The sequence below is a fragment of the Rhineura floridana genome, chromosome 9 (genome assembly GCF_030035675.1).
Source record: "Rhineura floridana isolate rRhiFlo1 chromosome 9, rRhiFlo1.hap2, whole genome shotgun sequence".
NCBI lineage: Eukaryota > Metazoa > Chordata > Lepidosauria > Squamata > Rhineuridae > Rhineura > Rhineura floridana.
Genome location: NC_084488.1, coordinates 58,363,389 through 58,376,241, shown reverse-complemented (window position 1 = coordinate 58,376,241; position 12,853 = coordinate 58,363,389). Strand labels below are relative to the sequence as shown.

Here is a 12,853-nt window from a genome sequence, read left to right as displayed (position 1 = left end):
ACTACATAAGCCACTAGTATTTTATCTTTCATAAGCTGCATTTCAATGATTTTTTAAAAAAATCCACATTAAAATTACTAACAAGAAAAATAGCAGGAAGATCAAAGCCAGCAACAAAATCATAGAAACCTGGCAGAACAGAAAGTCCTTAGAGCCTGTCTAACACTCTGAAGCAAGGGAATATGACAGATTTATTGAGGAGGAAAATTCATAAATGTGGAAATACCACTGATAAAGCCCTGTTCTTGGTATTCAGCCTGCTCATTCTTAACAGTGAACCAGAGAGCAGGATGTCTGAGGCTAATCCTGGGGCTCAGGCAGGCTCATAAAGGTGTAGCCCAGGAATGGGGAATCTGTACCCCTCCACAAGTTGTTGGACTCCAGCTCTCATCAGGGCGATAGTTGAGAGCGATGGGTGATGTAGTTGAACAACATCTGGTGAGCCATTCATGATGTGGGCAGTCCAGATAACCTGGTCTCACACCTACTAAGGGCTTTGAAGGTTAAAACCTGCACTTTGAATTAAGCTCAGAAGCAAATAAGTAAGCAATGTAGCTGATACAATATACTGTAGACCGGCACAACCAGCCCAGCAGCTTGCATTCTGCACCAGCTGAAAATTGTGGATTGAACTCAAAGGCTGCTCTACATAGAGAGCATAACAGTAGTCTATGCATACATATAGGCCTCATTTTTAACCCACTAATATAAGTGCACAAGGCATCAAATAAAAACATCTTGAACATTGCTGATTTTTCTAAATGCACACACAACTGTACTGTAACTCTCTCCCTCCCCCCCTTTTTTTCAGGTCAACTGAGGAAACTTTTAGCATGGCAGATGAAAGCTGTGGCCTCAATCCTGCAATGATTCGAAGGAAAAAAATTGCCATCAGCATCATTTTCACCCTCCCAGAAAAGGAAGAAGCCCAGAGGGATTTCCAGGATTTCTTCTTCTCTCACTTCCCCTTATTTGAATCACACATGAGCAAGCTGAAGAGCGCCATAGAAATGGTAGAGCAATGGGACCATTTTTTTTCTGTGCAATCTTTACCACCTGCGAGTTGGGTTAGGCTAAATGATGATGTCTCTGGGGAAAGTTTGGTGATTCAGTTGGCAATTTACTCCTGCTGGAAGTCTCAAAGTCCTCTTCTTGGCATCACGGAAGCTCTGAATATGGTATATCATTATGAGGTAGGCTTGTCTAATCTGAGATGGCCTTGGAAGATGAGCTTTGTTGTAGCAAATGACATGCAGAAACTTTCCTTCAGGGGGAAAAAGATTTATGGCCCTGAATCCTGTATGGTCTCTCTCGCCTGCTCCCCAGCAACCTATTTATTTAAATCATTTTTATCTGGCTTCCATGCATATCTTCCTGCCCCTCCAGAGCAGATTTCTCCAAGTTGGTTCCTCAAATGTTGGATTTCAAATCCCATTATCCGCAGCCAGCATGGCCAATGATCAAGGATGATGAGAGCAGTAGTCTGACATTAGGGGACCCAAGGTTGAGTAAGACTGCGCTGGAGTTGTTTTCAGTGTAGGCATGTACTACAAGGAGGCTGGAAGGAGCTGTGTCCCACTTTAAAGGAACATATACCTTATACCAAGTCAGACCATTGGTCCATCTAGCTCAGTGTTGTCAACATGGGTTGGCAGCAGCTCCTCAGGGTTTCCGGTAGGAGACTTTCCCAGCCCTACCCAGAGACAGGGATTGAAACTAGGATATTTTGGCATGCAGTGTTTGTGCTTTAGCTTGGGGCTACAGCCCTTCCCCTAGTTTGGCTCCAACACTTAACATCACAAAGCTTTTCAGTAAACCCTTTGAAAGTGTCACTTTTATCTTTCCTTTTAAACCCATTGTGTTTCCTTTATCTCCAAGGCTATGATCTCCTGTAGAAAAATAGCAGAAACTAGCCAAAGAGTGCAAGTGTACATCAGCTGTGTCATGGATGCCCTGAATGAATTTAGGTAAGTTAGCGTTCCATAGAGTTATATAGGGACCCAGACCACCATTCAGGTCCTAGTTCGTTCTAATTTTTGTCCCTGTTATACTAGTCTTCCTGCATGTTCTATGCACACGTGTTTTCTCTTAATTGAAGGACTGAATTTCTTAAAAGATGCTGAATATGCAAATTGTAGGTGTGCAATCATGTACTCTCATGGTGAATAATAGGTGTGCAGATAAAATGGCACAGATTTGCCCTTTTAAAAGTTGGCTGTGGCAGTTGGGGAAGAGAGGCATTATGGTTTCTGTCTAGAAATGCTAAGTCAAAACTTGCACTTCTTCAGACTGTTAAGCTTTGGCACGGTGAGGTAGGAAGGGAAATGCAGCAATGATGACAAATTCCTGCCTATGATATAGCCTATATCCATTGTGCAGTGTCAGTAGATGCTGATATGAAAAACTGCCGTTCTTCATGCAGCTTTATGGACCAAGGTAACACATCTGTTAAAATTTGATCCTTGCAACATTATTTATAAGGGACTGGGAATTCTTATTCTTTTTATTTCTATTTCTCCACCCACCCCTTTGCTTCATAACTTACACAGTTCATAGGTTAACCAAATAGCTGATTCCAGCAATTATTTTGTTACCTGCAGTGGTCTGCCACCTAACCTTCCAAAAGAGTAGCATAGGCTGATAAGCACATGCAGGAGAATGAGGTGACAGAATAGTATATACCACCATACACTCCTTTTGTGTTAAGCCCTCTTTAAAAAAAAAAACAAAAAAAACTTGCTGCATTTCAAAAATGTGATCCTCTGTATGTAGTGGAATAGTCCACGTACCCACCTTCTAGCAGAATGAAGTGGGTCCATGAGTAGACAAGCTCTACTTTAACTAACTTCAGACTGCCATTTGTGCAAATTAACTGACAAATAACTTAACTGACAAAAAACCCTCCTACGCCGGAGAGCAAGAGACCTGATGTTGGAACCACCCTACCCCCGTTCTTGCAGAAACCTCCAGCCCTGACCTGACCGATGATGTCTGTCGGTAGAACCAAAATAGGACATGCTGGTGGAATATTTGGAAACAGCTTGGATCCAAAGCCATCTCCGTCACCCAGCACACTTCCAAACTGGGCACAGATTTAGACAGCTGAAAACAATGGGAAGGAAGTAGCATTAAGGGGGGGAAACCCACGTGAAATAGGCAGCCAAGTGCAAGAGCCTTCTTCTGACCTCACTTCCTCCCTTTTGGCAACCATGCAGCAGGGTTTGAGATGTGGTGGTTAAAGTTCCCCCACTCACCCATCCACTTTTGGATTGCAGCCAGCTACAGGCTGTTTTTTAAAATGAGCCTGTTTGATTTTTTTTATGCACGATTTCTCCTTTTTATGTTTTACATCTGTGGCAAATACATCAGTACTGCCCCACTGGTTTCAAGGACTTCTGAAAGAATTTATCCTAAAACATTTCCTTGGTCCCTGAAATGAACAATACCCAACTCCATAGCCTCTGTGATTGGAAACTAAGCTATAAATTATTTCAAGCTGTATTTAGCATGTTTTAACAGCAATCACCGATAGCTACTTACACTATTTCATATTAACCTATGCTGTGATGCATATAAAATGTTGCCTCTAGTGAAATGAAGGAAGCCGTTAAGAGTTTGAAAATCATTATTATTTGGATAAGGATTTCACACTTCACTCTAGCTTCTGTGTAGGTTTGATCATCTGACCATATCTCTGCTCATTATTTAAGCACCCGACTGGGGCTATTTCCAAGACTGAGGGAGTGGAGAGGGATTATATCAAAGAGCATGCGAGTTGGTCAGAGCTGAAATATGTAACATAAACCAACAGGGTAGGGATGATGGGAGCTGTAGTCCAAAACAGCTGGAAGGTGCCAGGCTGGCAAAGGCTGACATAAACATTTGTTCAGAACTGTCTTTGACAAGCCAAGGTACAAGTAGATGGGACTGAAGTGAGCCTTGCTATGCTTTGAGAACAAGGCCATGATTGTGTGAATGGATAATCCAGTGAACTTTTTCAACACATCTCTGGACTGAAGGTGGGATGGGGGTGTCAACAAGAGAAAGATGAATGCTCCAGAGTGTTGTGTAGTACTCTGTCAATATGCTCCAAGGTTCTTCAAATCCATTCTTGAATTTTCTGCTCCCTACAAAGACTGAACCCTATTCTGATGTTTTGTAAACTTGGAGGGGAGGGGAGACTTGCATGTGCCAAGGTTCCATGTGTTTTAAGATGTGAAAAGCCCCCCCCCCATAATTCCAATGGTGGAAGTACACCCACCATATTTACAGTTCTAAGGGTGATTTTTTTCAGTACTTTTATGCCAGAATTCCCCAAGCTGGTACCCTCCAAATGTTTTGGACTAGAACTCCCAGTCAGCATGGCAGCTATTTTGTGACTGGTGCCCACAGTGCATTTCCAAAATCTCAAATGTGCCCACTGGTCCAAAAAGATTGGTGACTCCTGCTGCAGGGGAACAAACAGTTATGGTTTCAATGAAGCCTCAACTGTACTACTGACCAAGGCTAAGATAAACCTTTATTTCCTCTCAGCATGAGAAGCATTAGCAGGTTGTGAATTAGTATTATTGGCTGGTATAGCTCCTTCATAGTCATTGGAAGCACCATGTTCCTGTGTGCTCCTGTTCTTGAAATACATTTTCTCATGTATACTGCTGCTGACCTCATAATTTCTGGGCCCTTTACAAAGGCACTCAGGAAGCAGGGCTACGAGCTTGGCTTTGTATGCTGAGATAATCTTCCCTAAGGTAGAAAAGCAGTTTTGTGTTTTGAGCAGCTTTACACTGTTTTACCTAACATTTCTTCTTGGGTCCCTTCCTTTCTCTTTAAGAATTACAATCTGGAACTTGTATTCAGTTCCAAGGATTGCAGAGCCTGTGTGGCTAACCATGATGTCTGGCACTTCCGAAAAGAATCCATTGTGCCAGCACTTTCTCAAGGAATTCACTGTTTTGATAGAGCAGACCAGCAAAAACCAGTAAGTCACCATTTACCGCCTTGCTTGCTCTGCTCCCCTTCTTGGAAATGGGTGGTGTAGTGTATTGAACTAGGCCCTGGATGACCAGGGGTCGAATCCCCACTCAGCCATGAAACTCACTGGGTGACCTTGGGCCAGTCACTGTCTCACAACCTAACCTACTTCACAGGGTTGCTGTGACGATTAAATGGGGAGGAGGATAGCCACATACTCTACCATGAGTTGTTGGGCAGAAAGGCAGGATATAAATGTAATATTTTTATTTATTTATTGAATTGCTGTGTTTGTTACCTTATTTGTTGTTCTTGTTTCCATAGGTTCTTAGCAGCTCTATTAACAGCAGTGCTGACCTATCACCTGGCTTGGGTCCCCACAGTGATGCCAGTTGATCATCTTCCCATCAAGGCCTTCTCTGAGAAACGTGCCTCTCAGTCTGTGAACATGCTGGCAAAATCTCATCCTTACAATCCACTCTGGGCACAGCTTGGTCAGTGTAAAACTTGAAAACAAAGTATCAAAAAGATAGCATTTTTATAGGATTAGATTTCTTTTAATCTGGACGGAAATGCGATTGTGCGCATGCATATTGTAATGTTTATTTATTTATTTATTACTGGCATTTGTTAGTCGCTTTTTGCAACAGTAGAACTCAAAGCGACTTACAAGAAGAAAAAACACAATAATTGAAATAACTTATAACAAGAGCAAACAATTGCAAAACATTTTCAAACAAAATGATACAACCATAATAAAAAATAGCAAATATGACAACAATACAAGAATTAATACCACACTATAAATATAATATAACATATAATAGAAGGCCACATTACACATCCAGTCAGTACTGCAAAAGTATTATTATTATTATTATTATTATTATTATTATTATTATCTTTATTTTTACCCTGCCCTATTTTCCAAACTGGAACTCAAGGCGGATTCCAGATAAAAATACATATAATTAAAAACGTACAGTAGTCTAAAATAAATAGAATTAAACTATTTGCAATATTAAAACCATTCAAACATACACTTAATAAATCACCTCAGTTTAAAATAGTACAATTAAACAATAACAACGCAGCACCCTCTTCAAGCCATGGCCTTAGCAACCTTCAGCTCCAAAGGCCTGTTGGAATAAAAAAAGTCTTTACCTGCTGACGGAAGGATTGCAAAGAGGGGGCCATTTTTGCCTGCCTAGGAAAGGAATTCCAGAGCCTAGGGGCAGGCACCGAAAAGGCCCTATCTCGCGTCCCCACTAAACGTACTTGCGTAGATGTGGGGATTGAGAGAAGGGCCTCTCCTGAGGATCTCAGGGCCCGGGCAGGCTCATATAGGGAGATATTAGGGCTTTATAGGTCATAAAAATAGAAAAAGAATTAAAGCAGCTTCAACTTAGCCTCCACCAGTCTCCATCAGCTGCCACCCTAGTTCTTCCCAGCGGCCCAGGGGGATGGCAGAGGCGCAGGGCTCCTCTTGGCGTGGGGGTGCCGGTAGGGGTGGCAGCGTGGCGCTGCGCAGGGACCTCCTCCTCAGATGGCGAGACCTTGAAGCCGGACAGAGTGAAAGGAGAGGGTGATGTGGAGGAGGAAGAGACAGTGGGGTGACTAGTCCAGGCCAGCTGAAAGGCAGGTGAGAGCCTGGGGGGCTGCTCGCCCAAGTCCACCAGAGGCAGGGCGGAGGCAGGCACTGGGAAGGGAGCTGGCATGGTGGTGGGCTTCCTCTCCCTCACCTCCAGCCGCTCATCGTCCACTTCTTTTTCGTCCTCTTTCTCCTCATAGAGGGTTGTAACCAAATGTTGCATATTGGCTGATTTTAGTAAAAGAACAGTGCTGTGGTAGGCCAGCCTTTATCCGGAGGTGGGGTGGGAGCTGAGAGAGACTGAGTGCTCTGTTGTGGGTGCTATCCCATATATTACACACATGAAAATAATTTACCTTATTAGGCTGAGGAATAATTAGAAATCTGCCTGAGGTATACTTGCATAGTGAAAGCGTTTCAAATATCAGTACTGTATTTACTAAAATCTCTCTTTGAACATATGTACATATACCTTATTGGCTGTAGCATACTCTTCATCAAGCATAAAAGCTTGCACCTTTCAGTCAGATGTTGGTCTGGTCTACGGGATGCTCTTGCCAGTTGTGGAGATACTGCTATAAAAAGCATGATTATGCTCTCTAGTGGTTACTGTATAGATTGCAAGCTGAATAATTAATTTCTTTAGGCACTTCTGGTAACAAAGCTGGTGTGGGGAACTTTTGGCCTTCCAGATGTTGCTGAACTATAACTCCTATCAGCCTTAGCAAGCATGGTCAATGGGAGTTGTAGTTCAGCAACATCTGAAGGGCCAAAAGTTCCTCACACCTGCAGTAAAATTTATTTGCAAGCAACAGATTTTAATTTTCTTGGTCAGCTTACACTTAAATAGTCTCTAAATCTTATGGGAGTCTTTTACTGAATCTCATGTTGTGAATTTCTAACATGATTTCTTTAATGGTAACTAATTTTGGATGAGCCATTTCTGTTGCAGACCTGTAAGGTATGAGTTGCCTTAAATCGTTTTATGGTATACTTCTGCATTTCTCTTATGACAGTAAATAAAAATGTAAATTGTACACTGCTTAGCTTTTCTAGGGGTCCCAGAATCTGGGTATTCTTGGCATAGAAACTGTAGTTGATTTAAGCATAGAGTATATAACATCTCCCTGGTAATGACTTGGGAAAAAAGTCATTTTAAAAAAAACCTAATTATGGGATGCAAATAAAACTTGACGGCATGATCTAGCCAGTTGTAAGCACTTTTAAGTTCCATTGATTTTTCAATGGGAAGTTAACCATATGCGTTTAATTTCTCCTATTGAAATCAATGGAATGTAAAATAGCTTAGCTTGAACTGGATTATACCCTTGAGTTTTTCTTCACCTGTTAGGATAGACTAGTGATTATTATAACATTTGATTCTTCAGTGCTGACTTCTATGGTGCATTTTTGTAGGTAGATAAATCTTGTTTTTTTAGAAAAATGAGTTGGACATGACCCTTGTGCCCTGTGTCCATCTGGATTAATAACGCAGTGCAAATCTCTCCCCCCCCCATGCCTTTATCTAGGTGACTTGCATGGTGCTATAGGTTCACCTGTCAGGATGACAAGGACTGTCATTGTCGGGAAACGTAAAGATTTGGTTCAACGCATACTCTATGTTCTTACATACTTCCTACGGTGCTCTGAGCTGCAAGAGAATCAGCTGATTTGGAGTGGGCAAGTTGAAGGAGAGCAAGCCCTGAACGGCAGCAAGATCTCAACAGCCCTAGAAAAGGGAGAAGTTGAGGATTCTGATTATGTAGTAGTCACTGTTAGAAATGAACCTGCTCTTGTGCCTCCCATTCTGCCCCAGAGGACTGGAAGTACTGCCGCTAAGGGAGACGAGAACTGCTTTGAGATTGCCTGCTTGAAGGGGGAGCATGAAGGAATAAATGCTGAACAGAGTTCCAAGCTGTCCTCTTGCTTGTCCAAAGCTGGTTCCCCCAAAGAAACCGTGGAGGAAGTTAAGAAGGAGGAAACTGTGGCCAATTCAGAAGAGGTATCAGGGGGACAAGCTAAGTTAGAGGATTTAACAACAGGAATGAATGATGGCAACCAGTATAAAGCAACAGGATCCCTGTTTGGCAGTGAGAGGGCTGGCCAGAGGTACCCTCACTTGGAAAAGGTTACCTTCCAAATTGGAAGCTCCCCCTCACCAGAATCTGATATAGAACTGCCCAAAAAGGATCTGGATAAAACTCTAGGGATGCTCACGGGTAAAAGCAAATCTCCGTGTATCATGTCAAGTCTGCTGCATATAACTACCCAGGCCCAGCAGGAGAAACCTGACTTCTGTCTCAAACCACATGCTAGGCAGAAAGCTTGTAAAATGCGAGTATCAAATGCACTTCAGTTGTCAGGTCATCCATCTGTTCCTTTTGATAGCAAAGTCAAAACTGTCAATCCAGGAAGACTGGAGGAAGCTGAAAGTACCTGCTGTGAAAACCTGGAAAGAGGTTCTCTTGACTATGTTTCAGGAAGTCCTGCTCATGCGCAAGGATCTGGTCAAAGAGTAACTGAGGATGTCCCCTGTGGGGATGCTGGAAGTAAACACCCTTTTAGAATAGAAGAGAACATTCCTAGAAATGAGAGCTCTGACAGTGCCTTGGGAGAGAGTGACGATGAAGGTAGTGCATATATTCCAGATGTGCAGTCTCTGGGCTCCATCAACAATAGGCCTGAGGAACTTTCCGAAGTGGAACTTGCTTTGCCAAGGTAAAAAAAGGGGAAGGGAGCCCAACCCTGAAGATGTGTCTCCTCTAGAGCTTTTTGCATTGTTATTTGCACTGTTATAACGTAGCTCTAGAATAATCTGATAAAGGAACCTCTAACCTGATAATTAAGTTTCCCCTATAGAGTAGTGGCATGGCATTCTGGGAAAGCTGATTTGGGCCAACCTAAAGTAGTGCAAACTGAAATCTTTCTTTTTAGGAATAATACTTGTATTGCAATTTGAGGTTTTGCATTAATAGAGGCTGTTCAGTTTGGTTAAAGTGAACTAAAATGCTCAGTTTTTCTTACTGCATTATGTAAAAACAGCAAAGTCTAAGATTATTATAGCATATGGTTTCATGGACAAGAGTCTACATCATTGGATACATGCACATTATGCAGCCTGACAATCTTTACAAATAGGTGGGTTTTGAGAAGTCTCCAGCAACAGAGCACAAGTAATCCAGTGTAAAGTTTGTTTCAGTGTAAACAAAAGTAGAGTGAACTGTCTGGAATTTGTGGACACTGTGAGAGACAATGAAGAATGGTAACAAACATGTAACTACCGCTATAACGAATGAAGTAGGTGCTTTGCCTAGTTGTTTGGATAATTCATTAGCTACCCATTTATGAGATATTAACAGAGAACCAACCAATGAGCTAGTTTAAGATCCTCATATTAGCGTTTAAAGCACTAAATAACTTGGGCTCTAAATATTTCAAAGTCCACCTCCATTCCTGCTAACCTTCTTGGGTGTTAAGATGGCCAAAGGTGTTCTCTTGGTAGCTCTGCCACCCTCCGAAGTGTGGGGAATGGCCTTTCTCTGTGACAGTCCCTAAATTATGGAATGTCCCTCGGATGTGCGGCTAGCATCATAATTGTATGGTGAAGTACTGGTGAGAAATCATATAAATAAAATGAGGCGATCTTTAAATAACCTGTTTGTCATGTGAAAAATGTAGATGGCTTGAATCTGCCCATTGCTATGTTCGTCTCATAATACAGTGGAAATACTTCAGGCAACCCTTATTTAAAAAATATAATCTGCATAATTTCCATTGTTTGCTAGTTGTATTAATCCTTTTAGGCTGGATTTAACTTCAGAGTTCCATAGTTAAGGCTTCTGTGGGAATTATTTTGTGGCATGTACAACTTTTAGTGGAGAAAAATGCAGTAATCCAGGGATAGCCAATGTGGTGCCATCTTAACTCCCATCACCTCTGCTGGCTGGGACTGATGGGAGTTGTAGTTCACAGCATCTGAAGGACCACAGGTTATCCACCCCTGCTTTAAACATTTGAGAACTGTGGAGTAATTGTAACATTCAGAGCTGAGAATGAGCGTGGCCGTTGTAGATTTTGAGCTGTAATCTTACAAGCACAGTAGGTAGTGTAATCATTCATGTAGCATTACTGTCTGATCTTGCAGAAATAACTCCTTTTTTTTACCTTTTTCAACATCTTAATATATTGGCTTGAGAAATAGCTCAGTACTAACTGAGTAACCAATTCCTTTTTTTCAGAACAAACACAATCAGCAATCAAAGCATGAAGCATTTTGGAAGGTCACTTCTTGGTGGCTATTGTGCCTCATATATGCCTGACCTGGTGTTACATGGAATCAGTAATGATGAGCAACTCAAGCAATGCTTAGCAGCTGAATTGAGTCGTGCAGTGAATGTAAGTCTGCATATACTTCTGAGCCTCTTTCTTGCAGCAAACGTATAAGGGCAAACGTTGGTAGTAAGAAAAGTAAAAGAGGGGTGGTTTTTGGTTGCTCAGAGCTGGAAATAAGCCAAAGTAAAAATGGAAGCAGGGAAAGCATTCTAATCCCCTGGTGTCCAGCATGGTTGCCACTTGCCACATGGGGCAAAACGGCTATTGGCCTGTGTCTAATTGGTGTTTTACTTCTACCACCTATTTTTTAAATAAATCTTTTTAAACATGTACCAGTTTTAAAAAGTGTCCACCCTTTGCGCTTAACAATCACATATGCTGCAAAATGCACTTTGACATGACAGCTGTCAACTATCTCAAGAGCTTGTGAGGCTTCTTTCTTTGGAGAGGCACCTTTTTGAGATGGATGTGATTTTACTTCAAAGCACTCAGTGTTTGAAAGATGATTCAGTTGTTACAATGTGGACTCATATTTTAAATCAAAATGTTTTTGCTTCTAAATACAGTTATTCCAAAACTCTAATTTTTGGTTCAATGTGGCTCTACAAATCAACTTTTTCTGCAGTAAAAATTATGAAATCAAAATACTGTGCAGGTCACAGATACTGGATGAAAATTTGAAGGAAGAGTTGAGATGTAGTCTAGCTGATTTTATGCCTGATTTCCCTGCACTACTTAATGAAAAGATAAGTCAGATTTCTCATTAATGCTTTCAATAAATAATTCAAAACATTATTATTCTGTATCGCTCTCCTCTCAAAAACACATTCAATATTTGTTTCATGTGGCAAAAATGTTAACACATGCACAACAATTTTGGCAAGTATGAAAAAACTGTTACACACTGCTGATCTAATCTATATTCTTCTGTTAATAGAATTCAGATTTCACTTTTGGACTTCGCTGCTGCAAGATGTGTTAATAACCACTAGCTTAAGTGATGGTTTTTAAAAGGATTAGACTAATTCTACAAATGGCTATTACCCTAGAGCCCCCCTCTTGAGAAGCAGAGTACCAGATGCTACGAACAAATGGGGAAAGGTCATAGTCATTATGCCCTCCTTCTGAGCTTCCCGAGGCATATGGCTGACCTCTAGTTGGAAGCAAATGCTGGATTTAGATAGACCTCAGTTGAATCTAGGAAGATGATTCTTATTACTAGTTCTAACAGAGGTGGTAAATCTGTGTCTCAGGTATAGCACGTTAGACTGCAGGACATTTTCATATTGATTCCTCTCCCCATACAACAATGCCTTCCACAGAGGAATGGCGAGCATGAAGTCAAGCTAGAATCTTGTCTCCCTAATACTTATTTTTCTGTATGGAGGGAGCTGCCTTATCCTGGATCCTCCAGTGACACCCATATTAAAGTGGATCAAGTGAAGAAAGCCATTATTGTTTATTCTGTGTCAACTATGTGTTAGCAAGGTCTGATTTTTGTTGTTGTTACGCTTGTTGAACACTGTTGGCCAGATTGCAAAATGTAACCTTCATATGACAGAGGTCCATGTGGGTCTTGCCGCACAGAGTGCCTTAACATCACGGAAAGTTAATCATATAAAGCTGTTTTATACCAAGTCAGATTATTGGTCCAACGAACCTGGTTTCTGCCTTCGCTGACTAGTACTGGCTTTCCAGGGTCTCTGGCAGAGAAGAGTCTCAGCCATCACCTGCTACCTGATCTTTTTTTTCCTAGAAACACCAGGGACTGAACCGAGAACCTTCAGAGTGCAAAGCAGGCACTCTACCACTGAGCTAGGCCCCTCCCCCAAATTGGCAGCTACACATTGGGCCTGTTTACTCTGAACCAAAAATCTGGACACGCTCACATATCCATGCAGAAGTTTGGCATACATGGGCTGTCCTGTTCATTTAAATTTGGGGCGGGGGGGGTTCCTG

General features: G+C 41.7%; 2 protein-coding genes across 6 annotated transcripts in view; one reads left to right on the top strand and one right to left on the bottom strand.

The window, feature by feature from the left end:
- Positions 1–12,853, top strand: part of FNIP2 (folliculin interacting protein 2) — a 97,080-nt gene that overhangs the window by 46,433 nt on the left and 37,794 nt on the right. For all 5 annotated transcript variants that reach the window (XM_061584381.1, XM_061584382.1, XM_061584384.1 and 2 more), the window contains 6 exons: positions 812–1,013; positions 1,879–1,967; positions 4,832–4,978; positions 5,296–5,465; positions 8,092–9,280; positions 10,801–10,957. In XM_061584381.1, the coding sequence (XP_061440365.1) occupies positions 812–1,013; positions 1,879–1,967; positions 4,832–4,978; positions 5,296–5,465; positions 8,092–9,280; positions 10,801–10,957 (1,954 nt within the window). The remainder of the gene's footprint in view (positions 1–811; positions 1,014–1,878; positions 1,968–4,831; positions 4,979–5,295; positions 5,466–8,091; positions 9,281–10,800; positions 10,958–12,853) is intronic.
- The window catches only part of SPMIP2 (sperm microtubule inner protein 2), a 98,014-nt gene continuing 92,237 nt past the window's right edge, over positions 7,077–12,853 (bottom strand). The window contains exon 5 of the mRNA XM_061584385.1: positions 7,077–7,137. Within this exon, the coding sequence (XP_061440369.1) occupies positions 7,087–7,137 (51 nt within the window). The 3' untranslated portion in view covers positions 7,077–7,086. The remainder of the gene's footprint in view (positions 7,138–12,853) is intronic.